The sequence below is a fragment of the Oncorhynchus mykiss genome, chromosome 3, assembly GCF_057628025.1.
Source record: "Oncorhynchus mykiss isolate SJ-2025 chromosome 3, ASM5762802v1, whole genome shotgun sequence".
In the NCBI taxonomy this organism is placed as follows: domain Eukaryota; kingdom Metazoa; phylum Chordata; class Actinopteri; order Salmoniformes; family Salmonidae; genus Oncorhynchus; species Oncorhynchus mykiss.
In genome coordinates, this window is record NC_143024.1 from 14861752 (window position 1) to 14888346 (window position 26595).

The following is a 26595-nucleotide window of genomic DNA, read 5'->3' on the forward strand; positions in this document are numbered from 1 at the left end:
TGTGTCTGTACTGATCTCCATTGCTTCAATGTTGTCTGACTGATTGTCAAGAGTTAGGATATTTACCTCTGTCTTCATACATGTGTTCTGCCCGGGTTACCAGAAAGTACCATCGAAGAGGTCGCCATCTGAGAATGTGTGTGTTTTTGGTGTTAAGGGCAGGTTTTCCTGTGGTGCTCTATTCTAGTGATGTTACCAACAGCAGATACAGTCAGGAAGGCTGAGGAATGTCACTGAGCTGCTCTGGGTCAGTCTTTCCAAAACACTAGAAAAGCCATGTTTTAACAAGCACAGCGGTACTGTCTTGGCTGTACCTATTACCACACACACACACACACACACACACACACACACACACACACACACACACACACACACACACACACACACACACACACACACAGACACACACACACCCCAAATTTTTACCCCTGACCGTTTCTACCACAATCTAAACAGCTTATGTATAATGGCCCCAGTTTGTGGTTCGTGAGGAGGGTTGTTGTAATGCTGGCAGTGCTTCTGACAGTGCTGCTCCCTGCTCACTCTCCAAAGCCACCCAGCTGTCTGGCCAGCCTACTGTAGCAAGCCCAGCTCAGTCCACTACAACCTGCAGACCTCACTGTTATCTGTCAGCCTGTCCAGCCGTCCGTTTGTCTGTTCTATTCTCTCCAGTCCACTTTTGTTACTGATTACAGATGAATTTATTATGGTGAGAAAGTTACACAGTCGTCTAGTGGGAATTCACCTGAAGCCTTCTCTCTCTCTACCTCCTCTATCTCCTCTCTCTCTCTCTCTCTCTCTCTCTCTACCTCCTCTATCTCTCTACCTCCTCTATCTCCTCTCTCTCCCCCTCTCTCTCTCTCTACCTCCTCTCTCTCTCTCTCTCTCTCTCTCTCTCTCTCTCTCTCTCTACCTCCTCTATCTCCTCTATCTCTCTCTCTCTACCTCCTCTATCTCTCTCTCTCTCTCTCTCTACCGCCTCTATCTCTCTCTCTCTCTCTCTACCTCCTCTCTCTTGCTCTCTCTCTCTCTCTCTCTCTCTCTCTCTCTACCTCCCCTATCTCTCTCGCTCTCTATCTCTACCTCTGCCTCCCCTATCTCTCTCTTTGCATCCCTCCTCTCTCTCTCTTTCTCTCTCTACTTCCCCTATCTCTCGCTCTCTCTCTCTACCTCTCCCTCCCCTATCTCTCTCTTTGCATCCCTCCTCTCTCTCTCTTTCTATCTCTACTTCCCCTATCTCTCGCTCTCTCTCTACCTCTCCCTCCCCTATCTCTCCTTTGCATCCCTCCTCTCTCTCTCTCTCTCTCTTTCTCTCCCCTCTGCCTCTCTACCTTCAGAATATGACAGACAGCTAGCCCCCACCAAAGGAAGCATGGCGTCAGCGTACCTGGACCCCAACCTGAACCACCATGCTGGGTTGGGCGGTGGGGTGTCGAAGCCGGGGACCATGGACCGCGTGCTCAAGATCCACCACTACTTGGAGAGCAACAGTGAACCATCCACCTGGGCCAGCCACATCCGCCACGGAGACGCCACTGACATCAGGGTGAGCTGAGCAACTGATTGGGTAAACACAGTTTACCACAGTTACAGCAACTATGCTTCTTTAGACAGACAGACAGTTACCTATCAACTCTACCTACTAGACAGACAGACAGTTACCTATCAACTCTACCTACTAGACAGACAGACAGACAGACAGACAGACAGACAGACAGACAGACAGTTACCTATCAACTCTACCTACTAGACAGACAGACAGACAGTTACCTATCAACTCTACCTACTAGACAGACAGACAGTTACCTATCAACTCTACCTACTAGACAGACAGACAGACAGACAGTTTACCTATCAACTCTACCTACTAGACAGACAGACAGACAGACAGTTACCTATCAACTCTACCTACTAGACAGACAGACAGACAGACAGACAGACAGACAGACAGACAGACAGACAGTTACCTATCTACTCTACCTACTAGACAGACAGACAGACAGTTACCTATCAACTCTACCTACTAGACAGACAGACAGTTACCTATCAACTCTACCTACTAGACAGACAGACAGACAGACAGTTTACCTATCAACTCTACCTACTAGACAGACAGACAGACAGACAGACAGACAGACAGACAGACAGACAGACAGACAGACAGACAGACAGACAGACAGACAGACAGACAGACAGACAGACAGACAATTACCTATCAACTCTACATACTAGACAGACAGACAATTACCTATCAACTCTACCTACTAGACAGACAGACAGACAATTACCTATCAACTCTACATACTAGACAGACAGACAATTACCTATCAACTCTACCTACTAGACAGACAGACAGTTACCTATCAACTCTACCAACTAGACAGACAGACAGACAGACAGACAGACAATTACCTATCAACTCTAGCTACTAGACAAACAGACAGACAGTTACCTATCAACTCTACCAACTAGACAGACAGACAGACAGTTTACCTATCAACTCTACCTACTAGACAGACAGACAGACAGTTTACCTATCAACTCTACCTACTAGACAGACAGACAGACAGTTTACCTATCAACTCTACCTACTAGACAGACAGACAGACAGACAGACAGACAGACAGACAGACAGACAGACAGACAGACAGACAGTTACCTATCAACTCTACCTACTAGACAGACAGACAGACATACAGACAGTTACCTATCAACTCTACCAACTAGACAGACAGACAGACAGACAGACAATTACCTATCAACTCTAGCTACTAGACAAACAGACAGACAGTTACCTATCAACTCTACCAACTAGACAGACAGTTACCTATCAACTCTAGCTACTAGACAAACAGACAGACAGTTACCTATCAACTCTACCAACTAGACAGACAGACAGACAGTTTACCTATCAACTCTACCTACTAGACAGACAGACAGACAGTTTACCTATCAACTCTACCTACTAGACAGACAGACAGACAGTTTACCTATCAACTCTACCTACTAGACAGACAGACAGACAGACAGACAGACAGACAGACAGACAGACAGACAGACAGACAGTTACCTATCAACTCTACCTACTAGACAGACAGACAGACAGACAGACAGACAGACAGACAGACAGACAGTTACCTATCAACTCTACCTACTAGACAGACAGACAGACAGACAGACAGACAGACAGACAGTTACCTATCTACTCTACCTACTAGACAGACAGACAGACAGTTACCTATCAACTCTACCTACTAGACAGACAGACAGACAGACAGTTACCTATCAACTCTACCTACTAGACAGACAGACAGACAGACAGACAGACAGACAGACAGACAGACAGACAGACAGACAGACAGACAGACAGACAGTTACCTATCAACTCTACCTACTAGACAGACAGACAGACAGACAGACAGACAGACAGTTACCTATCTACTCTACCTACTAGACAGACAGACAGACAGTTACCTATCAACTCTACCTACTAGACAGACAGACAGACAGACAGTTACCTATCAACTCTACCAACTAGACAGACAGACAGACAGACAGTTACCTATCAACTCTACCTACTAGACAGACAGACAGACAGACAGACAGACAGACAGACAGACAGACAGACAGACAGACAGTTACCTATCTACTCTACCTACTAGACAGACAGACAGACAGACAGACAGACAGACAGACAGTTACCTATCTACTCTACCTACTAGACAGACAGACAGACAGACAGACAGACAGACAGACAGACAGACAGACAGACAGACAGTTACCTATCAACTCTACCTACTAGACAGACAGACAGACAGACAGACAGACAGACAGACAGACAGACAGACAGTTACCTATCTACTCTACCTACTAGACAGACAGACAGACAGTTACCTATCAACTCTACCTACTAGACAGACAGACAGACAGACAGACAGACAGACAGACAGACAGTTACCTATCTACTCTACCTACTAGACAGACAGACAGACAGACAGACAGACAGACAGACAGTTACCTATCAACTCTACCTACTAGACAGACAGACAGACAGACAGACAGACAGACAGACAGACAGTTACCTATCAACTCTACCTACTAGACAGACAGACAGACAGACAGTTACCTATCAACTCTACCTACTAGACAGACAGACAGACAGACAGACAGACAGACAGTTACCTATCAACTCTACCTACTAGACAGACAGACAGACAGACAGTTACCTATCAACTCTACCAACTAGACAGACAGACAGACAGACAGTTACCTATCAACTCTACCTACTAGACAGACAGACAGACAGACAGACAGACAGACAGACAGACAGACAGACAGACAGACAGTTACCTATCTACTCTACCTACTAGACAGACAGACAGACAGACAGACAGACAGACAGACAGTTACCTATCTACTCTACCTACTAGACAGACAGACAGACAGACAGACAGACAGACAGACAGACAGACAGACAGTTACCTATCAACTCTACCTACTAGACAGACAGACAGACAGACAGACAGACAGACAGACAGACAGACAGACAGTTACCTATCTACTCTACCTACTAGACAGACAGACAGACAGTTACCTATCAACTCTACCTACTAGACAGACAGACAGACAGACAGACAGACAGACAGACAGACAGACAGTTACCTATCTACTCTACCTACTAGACAGACAGACAGACAGACAGACAGACAGACAGACAGACAGTTACCTATCAACTCTACCTACTAGACAGACAGACAGACAGACAGACAGACAGACAGACAGACAGTTACCTATCAACTCTACCTACTAGACAGACAGACAGACAGACAGTTACCTATCAACTCTACCTACTAGACAGACAGACAGACAGACAGACAGACAGACAGACAGACAGACAGACAGACAGACAGACAGACAGTTACCTATCTACTCTACCTACTAGACAGACAGACAGACAGTTACCTATCAACTCTACCAACTAGACAGACAGACAGACAGACAGACAGACAGACAGACAGACAGACAGACAGACAGACAGACAGACAGACAGACAGACAGACAGACAGACAGACAGACAGACAGTTACCTATCTACTCTACCTACTAGACAGACAGACAGACAGTTACCTATCAACTCTACCTACTAGACAGACAGACAGACAGACAGTTACCTATCAACTCTACCTACTAGACAGACAGACAGACAGTTTACCTATCTACTCTACCTACTAGACAGACAGACAGACAGTTACCTATCAACTCTACCTACTAGACAGACAGACAGACAGACAGTTACCTATCAACTCTACCTACTAGACAGACAGACAGACAGTTTACCTATCTACTCTACCTACTAGACAGACAGACAGACAGTTACCTATCAACTCTACCTACTAGACAGACAGACAGACAGTTTACCTATCAACTCTACCTACTAGACAGACAGACAGACAGACAGTTACCTATCTACTCTACCTACTAGACAGACAGACAGACAGACAGACAGTTACCTATCAACTCTACCTACTAGACAGACAGACAGACAGTTTACCTATCTACTCTACCTACTAGACAGACAGACAGACAGTTACCTATCAACTCTACCTACTAGACAGACAGACAGACAGTTTACCTATCAACTCTACCTACTAGACAGACAGACAGACAGACAGTTACCTATCTACTCTACCTACTAGACAGACAGACAGACAGACAGACAGTTACCTATCAACTCTACCTACTAGACAGACAGACAGACAGACAATTACCTATCTACTCTACCTACTAGACAGACAGACAGACAGACAGTTACCTATCAACTCTACCTACTAGACAGACAGACAGACAGACAATTACCTATCTACTCTACCTACTAGACAGACAGACAGACAGACAGTTACCTATCAACTCTACCTACTAGACAGACAGACAGACAGACAGACAGACAGACAGACAGACAGACAGACAGACAGACAGACAGACAGACAGACAGACAGACAGACAGACAGACAGTTACCTATCTACTCTACCTACTAGACAGACAGACAGACAGACAGACAGACAGACAGACAGACAGTTACCTATCTACTCTACCTACTAGACAGACAGACAGACAGTTACCTATCAACTCTACCAACTAGACAGACAGACAGACAGTTACCTATCAACACCCTGAGTGTCCCAAATGGCTCCCTGTTCCCTATACAGCCCTATAGTCGCTGGTCAAAAGAAGTGCACTATTGCTGCTTTTCAACTTTAACATCAGTGTTACACAGGCAGTTAACCCAATGTTCCTAGGCCGTCATTGAAAATAAGAATTTGTTCTTAACTGACTTGCCTAGTTAAATAAAGGTTTAATAAAAAAAATACACCCTAATGGTATATTAGGGAAATTGTGTTTCCATAGCTAGGGCTGACATTGAGGACTTGTGAGAAGGTGCTTTGTGAGAAGGTGTTAAAGTCCACAGTTTGCCAATGTTATGTAAATGCCAGCTGAAAAGTACCAGTGGCCTGGCTTTGGCCCCAGGTGAGAGCAAGTCCGCCGGAGCCATGGCCCAGTGGGACACGATGCCGGCCTGCTTAAGGCTTCCAAATGGTTCCCAGACAAAACAGTTAGGAAGAGTTAGTGAATATATTATGATGCCATTTTGTGACGTTTAGTTAGTTTTGGATTTCGATAAGGGTTTTTCCGGCTGCACACATCTTTCTTGAGGCAAGCCGAAGTCAGTAGCTGAAGTCTAGGCCCCTTTGTTGGTGATTGGTCAACAGTAGGCATTGTTCAATAAATACTTTGTTGGTGATTGGTCAACAATAAGCATTGTTCAATAAAGACTTTGTTGTCATTCAATGAGAGACGACCTGCTTTCATGCAATTTTTTAAATTGAGAAATACTGCACCAAACGTCTTAGTTAGATGTCAAATTGCTCAACCAAGATCTCCGCATAAACGTCCAAATGAATGACAGATTTCTTGAGTTCTCTTAGATTAATTCTGACTATTTTGCTGAAGTGTACTCTGGCTACGGCTTCTCTAAATGGACAAACAGTACTATTGTGTATTTTTTCTAGTTTTTCAAGCAAATGTTTTTTAAGGGAGTATGCGAGGACACTCATTCAGTTCGCCTAGACGACTTCAGGCTAGCCACCAGCTGAACTGAGGCATGCTAGCGCCTTTAGATGGAAACAGAGCATCTTGGGCCTTTTTGCTAAAACACTGTATGGAAATGTGTCATATGTAGACAGTCATTTGGGACTTGAGCGTCTCACTGTAGAACTCCCCCTGTCACCTGGGCGATGTTCCTTCCTTGAGCGTCTCACTGTAGAACTCCCCCTATCACCTGGGCGATGTTCCTTCCTTGAGCGTCTCACTGTAGAACTCCCCCTATCACCTGGGCGATGTTCCTTCCTTGAGTGTCTCACTGTAGAAGTCCCCCTATCACCTGGGCGATGTTCCTTCCTTGAGCGTCTCACTGTAGAACTCCCCCTATCACCTGGGCGATGTTCCTTCCTTGAGCGTCTCACTGTAGAAGTCCCCCTATCACCTGGGCGATGTTCCTTCCTTGAGTGTCTCACTGTAGAAGTCCCCCTATCACCTGGGCGATGTTCCTTCCTTGAGTGTCTCACTGTAGAAGTCCCCCTATCACCTGGGCGATGTTCCTTCCTTGAGTGTCTCACTGTAGAAGTCCCCCTGTCACCTGGGCGATGTTCCTTCCTTGAGCGTCTCACTGTAGAACTCCCCCTGTCACCTGGGCGATGTTCCTTCCTTGAGCGTCTCACTGTAGAACTCCCCCTATCACCTGGGCGATGTTCCTTCCTTGAGCGTCTCACTGTAGAACTCCCCCTATCACCTGGGCGATGTTCCTTTAACATTTACATTTTAGTCATTTAGCAGACGCTCTTATCCAGAGCGACTTCCAGGAGCAATTCGGGTTAAGTGCCTTGCTCAAGGGCACATCGGCAGATTCTTCAACCAGTCGGCTCAGGGATTCGAACCAGCAACCTTTTGGTTACTGGCCCAAAGCTCTTAACCGCTAGGCTACCTGACGTTCAGTAGGTCACACTGTAGCTACAATGTTTTGTAACAGAAAATGAAAACAAGTTTTCTTATTAGACAAATTAACTTAGTACCTCGGACTACTTCACAATTTTAAAGTGTTTCAAAACGTTTTCTCCCTACTGAACACAACCCGGGTATTTATGAGGTTGACATTTCTACATTTAGTGTCTTCCATCCCCGTTAGGTTTAATAATGACTTCTATTCAGATGAAACAAGACTAAGAGAGTTTAGGAGGTGAAAAGAATAGCTAGTTAAAGGTGTTTATTGGAAAAGATTCCAAAAGGCTTTGCTACCACATCTCTTCTGTTAGGTGTCTGGCTCTGGAATGGCAAAGCGCTTCATTTCAAAGTAGACTGCTTCTAATTTATGCTTCAATGGCCTCTAACTTCAATACCTGAAGTAGTGATGTCAGATGATGTTGAGGGATGTGATGGAACATGTCATCCCTGAAAGAGATGGGGAGGTCTTCTCGTTAATCATTTTAACCAAGCAGGGGTGTCACTTCTCAGATTGTGTCATAAGCCCCATAGTGGCATTTCAATGATGGATTATTTAACCCGCCCCGCTCCCCTTCCCTTGATTCTGCACACAATGACAATCTCTTCCTGGAAGAGAGAGAGAGGACGATCTATCATTCAGTGTAACTCTGCCAAGCTGTTCTTTCTATTCTATCTACTGTTATAGATAGATGGTTCCCCTGGAGTCCTCATGTCACCCCTGGACTACAGGGATGGATGGTTGAATAGATGGTTCTCCTGGACTACAGGGATGGATGGGTGAATAGATGTCACCCCTGGACTACAGGGATGGATGGTTGAATAGATGGTTCTCCTGGACTACAGGGATGGATGGGTGAATAGATGGTTCTCCTGGACTACAGGGGTGGATGGGTGAATAGATGGTTCTCCTGGACTACAGGGATGGATGGGTGAATAGATGGTTCTCCTGGACTACAGGGATGGATGGGTGAATAGATGGTTCTCCTGGACTACAGGGATGGATGGGTGAAAAGATGGTTCTCCTGGACTACAGGGATGGATGGGTGAATAGATGTCACCCCTGGACTACAGGGATGGATGGGTGAATAGATGTCACCCCTGGACTACAGGGATGGATGGGTGAATAGATGGTTCTCCTGGACTACAGGGATGGATGGGTGAATAGATGGTTCTCCTGGACTACAGGGATGGATGGGTGAATAGATGGTTCTCCTGGACTACATGGATGGATGGGTGAATAGATGGTTCTCCTGGACGACAGGGATGGATGGGTGAATATATGGTTCTCCTGGACTACAGGGATGGATGGGTGAATAGATGGTTCTCCTGGACGACAGGGATGGATGGGTGAATAGATGGTTCTCCTGGACTACATGGATGGATGGGTGAATAGATGGTTCTCCTGGACGACAGGGATGGATGGGTGAATATATGGTTCTCCTGGACTACAGGGATGGATGGGTGAATAGATGGTTCTCCTGGACGACAGGGATGGATGGGTGAATATATGGTTCTCCTGGACTACAGGGATGGATGGGTGAATAGATGGTTCTCCTGGACTACAGGGATGGATGGGTGAATAGATGGTTCTCCTGGACTACAGGGATGGATGGGTGAATAGATGGTTCTCCTGGACTACAGGGATGGATGGGTGAATAGGTGGTTCTCCTGGACGACAGGGATGGATGGGTGAATAGATGGTTCTCCTGGACTACAGGGATGGATGGGCCAAGGAAGGCCCTCCCCACTGCTGTCTGTCACACTACCAATATGTCACTATGACTGCTATTCATTTATCTATATCTCCTGCCCTCTGAATCACAAACTACAATCTGTAGGACAGTTCATTACTGTCAATTACTGTCAATCAAACTCTTCGTCCGCAAAGGGAATAGGGTGCCATTTGGAACACAGCCATACTGATCTTTTAGGGATTATGACTGACGTGTTGTTGATTTGAATCTCATCTCTGAGTGATTCCTCCTCTAACCTCAGTGTGTATACTGTCTACACGTCTGTCCATTGACATTGACTAAAATTCATTTCAGAGTGACTCTATAGCCTAAGTGTGTGTCTACACGTGTGTCCCCTGACAGGGTATCATCCAGAAGATAGCAGACATCCACAAGGTGAAGTGTGTTTCCTGTCTGGGCCTGCGTCTCAGCCACCTGCGCTCAGGGAACATCCACTGGCTGCACCCCGACATGGGGGTGTCCCTCGTCAGGGAGAGGTACGAGCTGCTCCACCCTCAGGACGAGTGGAGGTAAGAACTAGGACAGAGACATACTGTATGAAGCTATATTTACACTGCTGATCCCTGGTCCCAGTTCTGTCCGTGTGTGCTGTTTGACCAACTCCTATTGTCATTGTTGCTTTGGCAAAACAGCACAAACTGATCTGGGAGCAGGCTACATAGACACGTTGAAATACTGTATAAAGCCATATCTACACTGCTCTGTCACCTTAAAAGCCTTGACGCTGCCGCCTTTATGCATATTGGCTCCATGTAATTCTGCTTTAATATAAATATTCAAACACTTCCTATGAATACCATCATCATAATGCATTATAAGCACATGTACAGCACCTTATGAGCTTTGCATAACTTAATTCATAACTCAATTATGTGAGTAAGCCATCCGGGCTACAGCCTTGCCCCTTGAAATGCTTGACCATGCTTAAACTGTCTAACTAGTGCTCACTAGCTAAAATGGCAGATTTCCTAGGCCTGTTTTTTGGAAGAGAAAATATGGGAACGAATTTGGTTGTTTTAATGGATTCAGACCAGTGGCAAAGCCAAGGGGCTAAAGTATGTCACGGATAGAAGTGACCTTGTTACCAGGGAGATGTGTGCAGTCTATGTCATTGCAAGGCGCTTGGTTATTTAATCAATGTAGTAAGGGGATGAAATCAGGACTTTATGTGCCTTGTATTTTCAAATGTAAACCCACTGATGGGGGAATTGGGCAGAGTTGCAACGGAACCGAAAATCAATTGTTGCCATCCTGTTAGTTGGGCCGAGTGGCCTTGAATTTCCTTCCAATCTGCCTGCATAAATCATGGTTCCTCAGAAGCAGGCTGAAAACCCTTCATATGACGTTCCAGTGTAATTAGGCCTCTATAGGCTGAGATACAGGTTTCCTCCTGTCTCATCACTGTTATTGGAAGGGAAATTAGACTACAATGAGAGATTCACTGACAAAGTCAACTGAGAAAGTGTTGAGGAAGAGAGTAATTAGAGAGGACTGAACTATCTGTTGATGTGATCTCAGTGTTTGATGTTGGAGCCTAATGCTGATAGATTCCCTTCTACTCCTGACTGAGTGAAGATATGGAGAGAGAAATGCCATATCAGAGATAGCAGAGCAATGTCTAGACAGCTTTTATTTGGGTGATATTTCAGACTGTACTCCCCCTCACCTCTGCTTCCTTCACGGCCAGACAGGGCAGTGTGTTGACATGGGAGGTAAAGGACGAGATTTAGAACTGTATCCAGCCTTCCTCTAACATACACTACTGTTCTCTGGGCAGGTTGCTTCTCACTCACCTTATTATAACTCTGTGTCTGTGTGTGCTTGTGTGTGTGCTTGTGTGTGTGCTTGTGTGTGTGCTTGTGTGTGTGCTTGCGTGCATGTGCGTATGCGTCTCTTCAATTCTGAAATGTGTCCAGCTGGAAGAATACATTTGAATAATGTAGCAGGCCTAGATAGATGTTCCCAAAGAATAAAAACATGACAGCAGGCGTTTCATGACTCAGTTTAAACCCTGGCCACCTGTCCTCAGAATTCTATATGATTCCCAACTGTGCTGCTCACAAATCAAGATGGAACGTAACTGTTCTGTGAATGTGAATGTTCTAAGAATACTCAATGATACAATACGTTCTACCTCGCGGAACAACCTGTTCTGTTCCTAAGCAGCATTGTATTTGCATAGGATCGTAGGAGCTACCATTGAACACAGTGAGATAATGCATGCTTTATACTGTAGACCACAACCACCACAGCAGAGCTTATTCTGTCTATCCCCACCTCTTCTCAGTCAGGCATCAGTGCAGAAGTAATGGAGATAAATAATACAGAGGAAATGAAGTGACTGTGTGCTATTGTTAGTGGTTCTCTGCTGAAGTTAGCTCAGGGGATACTCAGTGACTGTGTGCTGTTGTTAGTGGTTCTCTGCTGAAGTTAGCTCAGGGGATACTCAGTGACTGTGTGCTGTTGTTAGTGGTTCTCTGCTGAAGTTAGCTCAGGGGATACTCAGTGACTGTGCTGCTCATTCATTATGAAATAGTCTCTTTATTCAGCCTTAATTCCTTCTGGCGATAGAATAAGCCCTGTATCGTCAGTAATAGCAAAAATCAAACACCATTCAGATGCTGTAGTTGTTTAACACAGGAAGTAGACCTATTGCAGTGTCCATTCAGATGCTGTAGTTGTTTAACACAGGAAGTAGACCTATTGCAGTGTCCATTCAGATGCTGTAGTTGTTTAACACAGGAAGTAGACCTATTGCAGTGTCCATTCAGATGCTGTAGTTGTTTAACACAGGAAGTAGACCTATTGCAGTGTCCATTAAGATGCTGTAGTTGTTTAACACAGGAAGTAGACCTATTGCAGTGTTCATTCAGATGCTGTAGTTGTTTAACACAGGAAGTAGACCTATTGCAGTGTTCATTCAGATGCTGTAGTTGTTTAACACAGGAAGTAGACCTATTGCAGTGTCCATTTGTTACATTTCTGTTGTTTAGAGCCTTTCAATGCCTGCATCCCAAATGGTTCCATGTTACCTTTAAAGTGCACTACTTTTGACCAGGGCCTGTAGGGGCTATATAGGAAATAGGGTGACCATTTGGGACGCATCCAGTGTCAGACCACATGCTATGTGTCTCATTAGCCTTGCATTCCTCACCAGGCTGTACAAGGCCGTTGAAAGGAAGAATGGATAATGGATGGATATCTGTGTGGGGGGGGGGGGGGGGGTGACCTCGTCTCAATGCTTTCATGCCATGGAGCCTGTTACTGCTTGTCTTTCTGTGTCTCCGTTGTTGAGCTGGTGAATGGTACGTAGGTTGCACAATAAAAGCAAGCGATTGATACATTAGGAGAAAATGATCCTAATTTACCTTATTGTCGAAGGGAAATTTATCTTGAACATTGGCTCTCGCAGTCGTATCAATAGCATGTTCATCGAAGAAACATTCTAGAACACTGGTTCAATGGAAGTGTTGACAGACCAGCAGACACTCTAAAATACTCATTCAATACCCATGACACTGTCCTCAAGCCATTCATACAGACATCAAATGAATGACTTGCCTTTTACACATAGAATCACAATGTACTGAGTCATGTACCTTCCACTGGCTGCTGTTCTATTATCTCTCTCTGGTGTAGATCACAGCTGAGTAGAAAACACCAGAACTACAAAGACCATGTGATCTGACAGAGCCAGGAAAGGTTTTCTCTAGTCAGAGACTTTGTAATTAGAAGGAACAGGCTTAGAACAGAGTTTGAACAAGCAGCTATTTCAAGCAGTTCAGTAGTTTATTTCACCTTGTAGGTTGATCAGAAAGCTGTGGCTGGATGTTATAGTTATTCCAGGAATGATCATTGAGGTCTCTCCCTGCCAAAGGTAATGATGATGATGTCTCGATGATGTCTATGCCTATATAGGGCACTACTTTTGACCAGGGCCCATAAGGTTCTGGTCAAACGTAGTGCACTATGTAGGTAATAGGGTGCCATTTGGGACGCAGACTCAGTCTCACTGATCTCTTTGATAAGTTCCATATGAAAGGATCCACTGGGAAAGTACAGAATAATGACAACGTGCTGACTTGTACCATACAGCTTCCACATTCACAGCGCTGTATAATAACACACAGAGGTTGTTAGATATCAAAACAGCATTCTGTCTGTCCTAACTCTTCTGTTTCAATGTGTTCCTTTGGAACCTTGTTTCTGAGTTGTCCTTCGTCCTCGTTTGCATCGAGCTAACCATATGGCATTTCTTTCTCCACAGGTATGAGCTACGGATACGCTACTTGCCAAAAGGATTCTTGAACCATTTTTCAGAAGATAAACCTACACTGAACTACTTCTACCATCAGGTGAGGAAATAAACCATATTCAGATTGAGTTGGGACTGTCAGGTGTGGACAGAAACCATATTTAGATTGAGTTAGGACTGTCAGGTGAGGACAGAAACCATATTCAGATTGAGTTATGACTGTCAGGTGTGGACAGAAACCATATTCAGATTGAGTTGGAACTGTCAGGTGTGGACAGAAACCATATTCAGATTGAGTTATGACTGTCAGGTGTGGACAGAAACCATATTCAGATTGAGTTGGAACTGTCAGGTGTGGACAGAAACCATATTCAGATTGAGTTGGAACTGTCAGGTGTGGACAGAAACCATATTCAGATTGAGTTATGACTGTCAGGTGTGGACAGAAACCATATTCAGATTGAGTTGGAACTGTCAGGTGTGGACAGAAACCATATTTAGATTGAGTTAGGACTGTCAGGTGAGGACAGAAACCATATTCAGATTGAGTTATGACTGTCAGGTGTGGACAGAAACCATATTCAGATTGAGTTGGAACTGTCAGGTGTGGACAGAAACCATATTCAGATTGAGTTATGACTGTCAGGTGTGGACAGAAACCATATTCAGATTGAGTTGGAACTGTCAGGTGTGGACAGAAACCATATTCAGATTGAGTTGGAACTGTCAGGTGTGGACAGAAACCATATTCAGATTGAGTTGGGACTGTCAGTTGTGGACAAAAACCATATTCAGATTGAGTTGGAACTGTCAGTTGTGGACAGAAACCATATTCAGATTGAGTTGGGACTGTCAGGTGAGGACAGAAACCATATTCAGATTGAGTTATGACTGTCAGGTGACGACAGAAACAATATTCAGATTGAGTTGGGACTGTCAGGTGAGGACATAAACCATATTCAGATTGAGTTATGACTGTCAGGTGTGGACAGAAACCATATTCAGATTGAGTTGGGACTGTCAGGTGAGGACAGAAACCATATTCAGATTGAGTTGGAACTGTCAGGTGTGGACAGAAACCATATTCAGATTGAGTTGGGACTGTCAGGTGAGGACAGAAACCATATTCAGATTGAGTTGGGACTGTCAGGTGTGGACAGAAACCATATTCAGATTGAGTTATGACTGTCAGGTGTGGACAGAAACCATATTCATATTGAGTTGGGACTGTCAGGTGTGGACAGAAACCATATTCAGATTGAGTTGGAACTGTCAGGTGTGGACAGAAACCATATTCAGATTGAGTTGGGACTGTCAGGTGTGGACAGAAACCATATTCAGATTGAGTTGGAACTGTCAGGTGTGGACAGAAACCATATTCAGATTGAGTTGGAACTGTCAGGTGTGGACAGAAACCATATTCAGATTGAGTTGGGACTGTCAGGTGTGGACAGAAACCATATTCAGATTGAGTTGGGACTGTCAGGTGAGGACATAAACCATATTCAGATTGAGTTATGACTGTCAGGTGTGGACAGAAACCATATTCATATTGAGTTGGGACTGTCAGGTGTGGACAGAAACCATATTCATATTGAGTTGGGACTGTCAGGTGTGGACAGAAACCATATTCAGATTGAGTTATGACTGTCAGGTGTGGACAGAAACCATATTCATATTGAGTTGGGACTGGCAGGTGTGGACAGAAACCATTCAGTGTTCTTCCCTCTCTGTTTATCAGAGAAATACACTGTTGTGTATTATGATTTTTTTCACAACAGGTAGAGGACAATGTGTGACAAAGTCAGCTGGCTGTACTTAAAATGGCTGAAGGCTATATAAACTCTGTTAAATAGCTTTTGGTGACATTGAAACGGCCCTGCTGGGGTGGTACGGTGTGACTGAGAGTGTGTTATATTGCTGTCTGGGCTGCTGGCCAGAGGTTCCTAGAGAATAAACCCACCAGAAAGTCCCAACAGCTAAAAGCTGTGTGTGGCTACAGTCTGGTAGCATCACCTGCTGGGTGATATGAATGGCAGCCATCACCTACTGGGTGATACAAACGGCAGCCATCCCCTGCTGGGTGATACGAACGGCAGCCATCCCCTGCTGGGTGAAACGAACTGCAGCCATCACCTGCTGGGTGTTAGGAACGACAGCCATCCCCTGCTGAGTGATATGAACGGCAGCCATCCCCTGCTGGGTGATACGAACGGCAGCCATCACCTGTTGGGTGTTAGGAACGGCAGCCATCCCCTGCTGGGTGATACGAACGGCAGCCATCCCCTGCTGGGTGATACGAACGGCAGCCATCACCTGCTGGGTGATACTAACTGCAGCCATCCCCTGCTGGGTGATACGAACGGCAGCCATCCCCTGCTGGGTGATACGAATGGCAGCCATCCCCTGCTGGGTGAAATGAATGGCAGCCATCCCCTGCTGAGTGATACGAACGGCAGCCATCCCCTGCTGGGTGTTAGGAACGGCAGCGATTCAACATATAGAACCACCTAGAAATGAATAGACATTGATGGCTGGTGTTCTGGTCAGAGGTGATAGGACGGCCACCTGCTGGGTGTTAGGAACGGCAGCGATTCAACATATAGAACCACCTAGAAATGAATAGACATTGATGGCTGGTGTTCTGGTCAGAGGTGATAGGACGGCCACCTGCTGCTGTTAAATACAAGCTTTGGTGTTTTCTCTCTTAGAGATCTGAGGTAGCCTCAAGTCTCGTGGCTCATTAAAGTCCATGTGAGCTGGACCCATCAGCTGCAGCTCAGTCAGACTAACTAATTCATAATATAATCATATAATGTATGCCATTTAGGAGACGATTTTATCCAAAGCGACTTACGCATGGGTGGTCCAGGGAATCGAACCCGCTATCCTGGCATTGCTTTACCAGCTGAGCATCTGATGACATCCACAAGTAACTGAGGACCTCTTTCCATCTACCTGTTGCTGTCTTACAATAGATTCACAATGCTCTCTACACTACCTGTCACTACTTTAGTAGTTCTCTTTGTCATAGAGAATGACTGTGATGATGTTTCTCAGGTCAAAAGTGACTACATGTTGTCATGGAGAATGACTGTGATGATGTTTCTCAGGTCAAGAATGACTACATGTTGTCATGGAGAATGACTGTGATGATGTTTCTCAGTTCAAGAGTGACTACATGGAGAATGACTGTGATGATGTTTCTCAGGTCAAGAGTGACTACATGGAGAATGACTGTGATGATGTTTCTCAGGTCAAGAGTGACTACATGGAGAATGACTGTGATGATGTTTCTCAGGTCAAGAGTGACTACATGGAGAATGACTGTGATGATGTTTCTCAGGTCAAGAGTGACTACATGTTGTCATGGAGAATGACTGTGATGATGTTTCTCAGGTCAAGAGTGACTACATGTTGTCATGGAGAATGACTGTGATGATGTTTCTCAGTTCAAGAGTGACTACATGGAGAATGACTGTGATGATGTTTCTCAGGTCAAGCGTGACAACATGTTGTCATGGAGAATGACTGTGATGATGTTTCTCAGGTCAAGAGTGACTACATGTTGGAGGTAGCTGATCGAGTCGACCAAGACATTGCACTTAAATTGGGCTGCCTTGAAATCAGGTGAGTTCTATTTTAAATACTTGATATTTGATATCTTATAAACAGTGAATTCATGTACTCGTCCAATATTCCATAATTAGATAAACATTTTGACAACTCACAAATTGTTTATTATCTTTTGTTTTCTGTTACAGGAGATTTTTTAGGGAAATGCGAGGAAATGCCCTGGATAAGAAATCAAATTATGAATTATTAGAGTAAGTGATTATTTTACTTAAAGACCTAGTGCAGTCAAAAACTAGATTTTACTTGTGTTTTATATATATTTTCACACTATGAGGTTGGAATAATACTGTGAAGTTGTGAAAATGATGATAATGTCCTTTTAGTGTAAGAGCTGTTTGAAAAGACTGCCTGCAATTTCAGCCTGTTTTGGTGGGATGGAGTTTTGACCTGCCTGCTGACATCACCAGGCGGTAAATTAGTTAATAGACCAATAAGAAAGAGAGTTCCAAACCTCTCTGCCCATAACTGCTTGTTTTCAGTTTCCCCCTCCACACTCAGACCACTCAAAGACAGTCCTAGCAAAATTCTTGCTTGAGAAATTGCTATTTGCGAAGAAGATATTTTTGTTTATTTTTGACAATTTTAGTTGAAAACAATTCCAGCACTTAATTGTTACATACAAATGATTTATATTGAGATTTTAAAAAATGGCTGCATTGGACTTTTAGAAATTATGTATTTCTGTAGTAACAACATACACATAATTATCTTAACACTATCTATGAACAGAGATCCTACAATTCACCTCTATGAGCCTGTGCTGTGCTGAGCCTTTCATCGTGTGTGTCCTCTCTCCTGGATCTCAGTGCTAGAGTTGTCACTACAGACACCCTGGTTCGATTCCAGGCTGTATCACATCCGACCGTGATTGGGAGTCCTGTAGGGTGGAGCACAATTGACCCAGCGTCATCCGTGTTAGGGTTTGACTGGTGTAGGCCGTCATTGTAAATAAGAATTAGTTCCTAACTGACTTGCCTAGTAAAATAAAGGTTAAATAAATAAAATAAAGTGGAACTGACAGCATTTTAGCAACATGACATCTTATTAAAATCTCTTCATATACACCCCAAGGAAGAATAAAAAACGATATGAGGGAGAAAGTCAGTGCATCCCGAATGGAAGCAGCAAACAATGTACCAGGCCAGCTGTGATTTACAACCTGATAGCAATATTTTCTGAAATGTATTGGTGAATGATATTAATCTTGCATTGAACTGCATTAATCTATTCTGCCAACAATGCCTTAATGTATGCCATGGAACGCTGAGTCAAGTAGAACCTATTTTTAAAACCTCTTATGAAATGTATTTTGTAGTATAAACTGTGAATGTGATGATGTTGAGTGATATTATGATTGTCTGTTTGTTTCATATCTGTAAAGCAGTTAAAACGCTATTAGTTCCAATTTAACTGAGCAGCTTCACACTGTCACCACCGGTTACGACAGAATCCTGTCTCTGGCTTATTCACAACAACTAGGTCAAATCTTCAGATTGCATCTATCAGCCACAGCGTGTAGGCTATGGCTACTGTACGTCCCAAGTGGCACACTGTTCCTTACATAGTGTGCTACTTTTGTCTCACTATGTAAGGCACTATAGGGAATACCGTGCTAGCCTATATCAGGAGCTAGTTTTATGTTCCTCATTGGAGCACAGTGGTGGTGGAGGAGGTGAAAGGCCCGTGGTGACTTTATGTTCCTCATTGGAGCACGGTGGTGGAGGAGGTGAAAGGCCGTTGGTGACTTTATGTTCCTCATTGGAGCACGGGGGTTGTGGAGGAGGTGAAAGGCCCTTGGTGACTTTATGTTCCTCATTGGAGCACGGTGGTGGAGGAGGAGGTGAAAGGTCGTTGGTGACTTTATGTTCCTCATTGGAGCACGGTGGTGGAGGAGGAGGTGAAAGGTCGTTGGTGACTTTATGTTCCTCATTGGAGCACGGTGGTGGTGGAGGTGAAAGGTCGTTGGTGACTTTATGTTCCTCATTGGAGCACGGTGGTGGAGGAGGAGGTGAAAGGTCGTTGGTGACTTTATGTTCCTCATTGGAGCACGGTGGTGGTGGAGGTGAAAGGTCGTTGGTGACTTTATGTTCCTCATTGGAGCACGGTGGTGGTGGAGGTGAAAGGCTGTTGGTGACTTTATGTTCCTCATTGGAGCACGGTGGTGGAGGTGAAAGGCCGTTGGTGACTTTATGTTCCTCATTGGAGTACGGTGGTGGTGGAGGAGGTGAAAGGTCGTTGGTGACTTTATGTTCCTCATTGGAGCATGGTGGTGGTGGAGGAGGTGAAAGGCCCTTGGTGACTTTATGTTCCTCATTGGAGCACGGTGGAGGAGGAGGAGGTGAAAGGCCGTTGGTGACTTTATGTTCCTCATTGGAGCACGGTGGTGGAGGTGAAAGGCCGTTGGTGACTTTATGTTCCTCATTGGAGCATGGTGGTGGTGGAGGAGGTGAAAGGCCCTTGGTGACTTTATGTTCCTCATTGGAGCACAGTGGAGGAGGAGGAGGTGAAAGGCCCTTGGTGACTTTATGTTCCTCATTGGAGCATGGTGGTGGTGGAGGAGGTGAAAGGCCCTTGGTGACTTTATGTTCCTCATTGGAGCACGGTGGAGGAGGAGGAGGTGAAAGGCCGTTGGTGACTTTATGTTCCTCATTGGAGCACGGTGGTGGAGGTGAAAGGCCGTTGGTGACTTTATGTTCCTCATTGGAGCATGGTGGTGGTGGAGGAGGTGAAAGGCCCTTGGTGACTTTATGTTCCTCATTGGAGCACGGTGGAGGATGAGGAGGTGAAAGGCCCTTGGTGACTTTATGTTCCTCATTGGAGCACGGTGGTGGTGGAGGAGGTGAAAGGTCGTTGGTGACTTTATGTTCCTCATTGGAGCACGGTGGAGGAGGAGGAGGTGAAAGCCCTTGGTGACTTTATGTTCCTCATTGGAGCACGGTGGTGGTGGAGGAGGTGAAAGGCCCTTGGTGACTTTATGTTCCTCATTGGAGCACGGTGGTGGTGGAGGAGGTGAAAGGTCGTTGGTGACTTTATGTTCCTCATTGGAGCACGGTGGAGGAGGAGGAGGTGAAAGCCCTTGGTGACTTTATGTTCCTCATTGGAGCACGGGGGTTGTGGAAGAGGTGAAAGGTCGTTGGTGACTTTATGTTCCTCATTGGAGCACGGTGGTGGTGGAGGTGAAAGGTCGTTGGTGACTTTATGTTCCTCATTGGAGCACGGTGGTGGTGGAGGTGAAAGGCTGTTGGTGACTTTATGTTCCTCATTGGAGCACGGTGGTGGAGGTGAAAGGCCGTTGGTGACTTTATGTTCCTCATTGGAGTACGGTGGTGGTGGAGGAGGTGAAAGGTCGTTGGTGACTTTATGTTCCTCATTGGAGCATGGTGGTGGTGGAGGAGGTGAAAGGCCCTTGGTGACTTTATGTTCCTCATTGGAGCACGGTGGAGGAGGAGGAGGTGAAAGGCCGTTGGTGACTTTATGTTCCTCATTGGAGCACGGTGGTGGAGGTGAAAGGCCGTTGGTGACTTTATGTTCCTCATTGGAGCATGGTGGTGGTGGAGGAGGTGAAAGGCCCTTGGTGACTTTATGTTCCTCATTGGAGCACAGTGGAGGAGGAGGAGGTGAAAGGCCCTTGGTGACTTTATGTTCCTCATTGGAGCATGGTGGTGGTGGAGGAGGTGAAAGGCCCTTGGTGACTTTATGTTCCTCATTGGAGCACGGTGGAGGAGGAGGAGGTGAAAGGCCGTTGGTGACTTTATGTTCCTCATTGGAGCACGGTGGTGGAGGTGAAAGGCCGTTGGTGACTTTATGTTCCTCATTGGAGCATGGTGGTGGTGGAGGAGGTGAAAGGCCCTTGGTGACTTTATGTTCCTCATTGGAGCACGGTGGAGGATGAGGAGGTGAAAGGCCCTTGGTGACTTTATGTTCCTCATTGGAGCACGGTGGTGGTGGAGGAGGTGAAAGGTCGTTGGTGACTTTATGTTCCTCATTGGAGCACGGTGGAGGAGGAGGAGGTGAAAGCCCTTGGTGACTTTATGTTCCTCATTGGAGCACGGTGGTGGTGGAGGAGGTGAAAGGCCCTTGGTGACTTTATGTTCCTCATTGGAGCACGGTGGTGGTGGAGGAGGTGAAAGGTCGTTGGTGACTTTATGTTCCTCATTGGAGCACGGTGGAGGAGGAGGAGGTGAAAGGCCCTTGGTGACTTTATGTTCCCAAAGCAAATGATTTGTTTGATCTGGACATATTTGCGTTAGTATGTATTTTCTGACTGACTGTGTGTTGCAGAACAACACCACTCCACCACACAGGGATATTAGAAAGCCAAACTGCCTGGGTAAATGGTGATGTTATATATATAGGCCAGACTGTGTACTTGGCCTATACAGAGAGACCGCTGGCTGGATCTTAACCAAATGATAAGGCTATGGAGGGGTGTGGAGTGTGTGGCGTTGACTACACAGTAGCTAGCTATGGAAATGGCCTCAGTCCTGTTGCCATCTACCAGCTGACAGGTGCTCTATCTGGAGCCAACTGAAAACAGTGGTGCTTTAAGAGGGAATTATGCTGTTTTAAAGACAATCTCTTTTTAAATAACTCTCCATTTAAAAAATAATTAGAAGTAGTGTTTTCACATGCCAGGCTTGATACAGAGTCAGTGACAATGAAAATGTAAAAAATATGTTTTTGATTTGATTAAAATTCTTTAAAAACACTACTCTGGTTACAGATTAATTCAATTTCACCTGCTGCTGACCTCGTTTTGGTGAAATGAGCACACATTCTTGTTGATCAATGATGTAATGCAGTACTCTTTCTGCTCTGTCCTCTGCAGAAAAGATGTGGGTTTACGAAGATTCTTCCCCAAGAGTTTGCTGGACTCTGTGAAGGTAAGAAGACCTTCTTTGCTCTCTTTCCCCATCCTGGGGGTTCTAACATAGGCCTCTGCAAACAGGGAGATGCCATTGTTCAGATTGAAACAGTGTCATCACCTGGCTGGCTGGCTGGCTGCTCCTCATAGTCTTACCCCAGAGAATAGGTGTCCCAGTTCTGCACAAACCTCACAGTCCTGTTGGAAACCGTTCCGGTGGAATGGTCAGGCTCTCTCTTCATCCTTCATCCTCTCTGTTTCTGTGTCCCTTACAGGGCTCCAGACTGTGACCATTTACTCACATTTTGCGACCCTTTGACCTTAGCTGTACGAGTTAAATGTATTACTAGTCACACTGGTGCGATCTGCTCATTCTACCTGGTCACCTCAATCAAAACGTATTTTGATTTTGTGCAAATAAAACCATGAATTTGTCAAACAGTAAAGTGCATTATCCTCATGACTCCTATAATAAAAGTGTTGTCCCTGCCACTGTGCCCGGCTGCTGGCATGAGCAAGCCTCTCACACTCTCTCTCCCCCCTTGTGCACTGCCAAAAATGCCTGCCTCTCCCTCCCACGGATGCTTGCTTCCAGCACACCAAACCCCAACCCCTGTCACTCAAGCAGGCAGCACAGTTCTTCCAAAGAGAGTGGAAATAAAGAGGCCTAGAAACGGCTTCTCCATTAGAAATCCCAGATCGTCCTTGTAGGTGATGTCGTGGTGACATTATCAAGCTTAGCTCATGTGCAGAAACATGTCATCGGGTCTAATGGTTGTGTCGATCTTCGCATGTGCAGGTCATCAAATCAAAGGCAATTCTTCGATATACAGTTGTTTTTTATGAAAATGAAAACATATCAGTTTATCAAATTAGGTTTTTCCTTTAGATTTCGAGAAAACCCCAAACTGTGATGTTGGGCCTCTGGGTTTAGAAACTCTGTGTTTCCTCGCTGTTTACATTCTCTCAGCATGCACTCAACAGATTCTTCCAAAACAAGAAGGATACCGCTTTCCACGTTGCTTCTTGATATGAATCCATGTGTTTTCTGTTCTGTACTATTTGTTTGTGTGTCTTGCTCTCTGCAAAGCACTAGTCAGTTAGTCTTAGGAAGCTGGCATATGCCTAAATGAATGCTAATCGCTAACTAGTTAAAAGCCATTTAGCTAATGTACTGAGCTAGGGCAGAGCAAATAGGATCTCTAATACAGATTGCTACTAGCCAGCAGTGGTGGTGCTGTAAGTCAGGGTGTTGTTTGTCCAACGGTATGAATTAGAGAGCCTATATTCTTTATATCTTTGTCCCCTGGGAAACACTGACCAACACTTTGGTTCCAGTGGTGGTTGGTTTCATTTAAGATGAGGGAGGATTATTTTTTTTAATATGCATGACCTTATGTCTGTTACAGTATGTTGGATGACTGTCATTCATATTCCATTCAACCAGCTCAATGTAACATTGCTAGGTTTCGGCATCTTACTACATGGGTAGTATCAACCTATCCTATGAAGGAAGGTGTTAATTTCCTTTTATGCCCTCAGGACATGTGTCATTATTACCCTAATGACCATCAGCTCCTAATGGTCTGGAACTCAGGGCTCTAATGTCCCTCCAACTGGTCCTAATGGCCTGGTACTCAGGGATCTACTGTCCCTCCATCAGGTCCTAATGGCCTGGTACTCAGGGCTCTACTGTCCCTCCATCAGGTCCTCATGGCCTGGTACTCAGGGCTCTACTGTCCCTCCATCAGGTCCTAATGGCCTGGTACTCAGGGCTCTACTGTCCCTCCATCAGGTCCTAATGGCCTGGTACTCAGGGCTCTAATGTCCCTCCATCAGGCCCTAATTTCCTGGTACTCAGGGATCTACTGTCCCTCCAACAGGTCCTAATGGTCTGGTACTCAGGGCTCTAATGTCCCTCCATCAGGTCCTAATGGTCTGGTACTCAGGGCTCTACTGTCCCTCCATCAGGTCCTAATGGCCTGGTACTCAGGGATCTACTGTCCCTCCAACAGGTCCTAATGTCTGGTACTCAGGGCTCTATTATCCCTCCATCAGGTCCTAATGGCCTGGTACTCAGGGATCTACTGTCTCTCCGTCAGGTCTTAATGACCTGGTACTCAGGGCTCTATTATCCCTCCATCAGGTCCTAATGGCCTGGTACTCAGGGCTCTATTATCCCTCCATCAGGTCCTAATGGCCTGGTACTCAGGGATCTACTGTCTCTCCGTCAGGTCTTAATGACCTGGTACTCAGGGCTCTATTATCCCTCCATCAGGTCCTAATGGCCTGGTACTCAGGGATCTACTGTCTCTCCGTCAGGTCTTAATGACCTGGTACTCAGGGATCTACTGTCTCTCCGTCAGGTCTTAATGACCTGGTACTCAGGGCTCTATTATCCCTCCATCAGGTCCTAATGGCCTGGTACTCAGGGCTCTACGGTCCCTCCAGGTCCTAATGGCCTGGTACTCAGGGCTCTATTATCCCTCCATCAGGTCCTAATGGCCTGGTACTCAGGGCTCTATTATCCCTCCATCAGGTCCTAATGGCCTGGTACTCAGGGCTCTATTATCCCTCCAACAGGTCCTAATGGCCTGGTACTCAGGGCTCTACGGTCCCTCCATCAGGTCCTAATGGCCTGGTACTCAGGGCTCTATTATCCCTCCATCAGGTCCTAATGGCCTGGTACTCAGGGCTCTACGGTCCCTCCATCAGGTCCTAATGGCCTGGTACTCAGGGCTCTACTGTCCCTCTAACCACTCTAATATCAATGCAAATGCAATGGAAAAATCTAATCAAACACTGGTCATCAAAACAGCCTCATGATCATCAATTTGAAGAAAGAAGTGCAAAAGCAGGTTGAAACTGAGTGTAAAACATGGTCGTTGTGGATGTTATTTCATAGCCTATTGCAACGAAATGTACAATGCTTTATAAGGTGATGATTAATTCAGAACACCCATATGCTTATTAGAGTTTATGCATATGCATAGATATTATTAATATGTATAATCTGAATCTGAGGTTTATGAGCCCAAACCTGAATTAAACGGAATGAAAATGATGATTGTGCTGTTATACAATATATAGCCCACCACATATTACACATGGCAGAAACACATCAAACAAACTGATATAAGATCTTTGGTATTAATGGGCTCTTCTATACTCCAAAATGATACACATTAGAGTAATGGCCTTTGAGTGTGGACTGTATCATTATGCATACTGTATGTACTGGTTACGTTATGCTACACTCCAACATTTCTATCCATGAGTCTGGTAGAGAACACATAAGCCTTAAGTGATGCTGTTGGTTCATTGATTGTGAAGGGCGGCTTACAACTAGTTTATGATTATAGTGCATTTTTGTATGATTTAGAATAGCCTAATAATATTGATTGTTTTTTCCTAATTAATTGGATGACATTACCTTTAGCTATACAGAATATCTCACCACCGTGCGTTTCCATCTCCTCCTCTCTCTCCTTCATTCCTTTCTCAAGCGTACAGAGGGGCTGTCAACAATTTAGTGAAATATGTTTTGTTGCGAAAACATGTTACTATCGATGTTCCTGAAGAGTTTTCACTTGGTTTCCCAAATGTAAGCACTGGGTAGCTGCAGGAACGGGGTTAGAGAGGCCACGGCATACAGAGTTTGTCAGAATATCACATGAAGCACAGCTCTGCTATAAAACCCAAGTAGGTTTTCTGGCATCATTGAAAGACTAAACGTTGCGAGTGCGCAGCCTCCATTCACTATTGGAGTGCATATGGATTACATGTATTTTTCCCCTGTTCCTGTTCCTGCCCTTTTGATAATGGGACATTCTAAATCTAAACTAATTTGACATCTCAGTAAAGACAAGTTTCAATTGAGAATCGTCTGCTGGGTGAAAATATGATGACTTGATGAGAGAACAGCCTGAGGTAAGGAATGGAGCACAAGCTTGATTTTTTTTGACTTTCTCAGGTCATCAATAGCCTATATTCCATACATGCAGCCAATATATGTTTTGATTTCTATG

At 45.1% G+C, this 26595-nt stretch overlaps 1 protein-coding gene across 16 annotated transcripts in view; it reads left to right on the forward strand.

The window, feature by feature from the left end:
* The window catches only part of LOC110520760 (focal adhesion kinase 1), a 151469-nt gene that overhangs the window by 39172 nt on the left and 85702 nt on the right, over positions 1-26595 (forward strand). For 15 of the 16 annotated variants that reach the window (XR_016492136.1, XR_016492133.1, XR_016492131.1 and 12 more), the window contains 6 exons: positions 1341-1549; positions 10155-10321; positions 14080-14167; positions 17618-17697; positions 17832-17894; positions 22532-22586. Coding sequence is in view for 11 of the 16 variants with exons in the window: in XM_090221600.1 (XP_090077726.1) it covers positions 1341-1549; positions 10155-10321; positions 14080-14167; positions 17618-17697; positions 17832-17894; positions 22532-22586 (662 nt within the window). In the remaining 5 variants the exon portion in view is untranslated. Of the gene's footprint in view, positions 1-1340; positions 1550-10154; positions 10322-13556; positions 13690-14079; positions 14168-17617; positions 17698-17831; positions 17895-22531; positions 22587-26595 lie in introns of those variants that run through there. The other variant, XM_090221613.1, reaches the window with a different exon arrangement.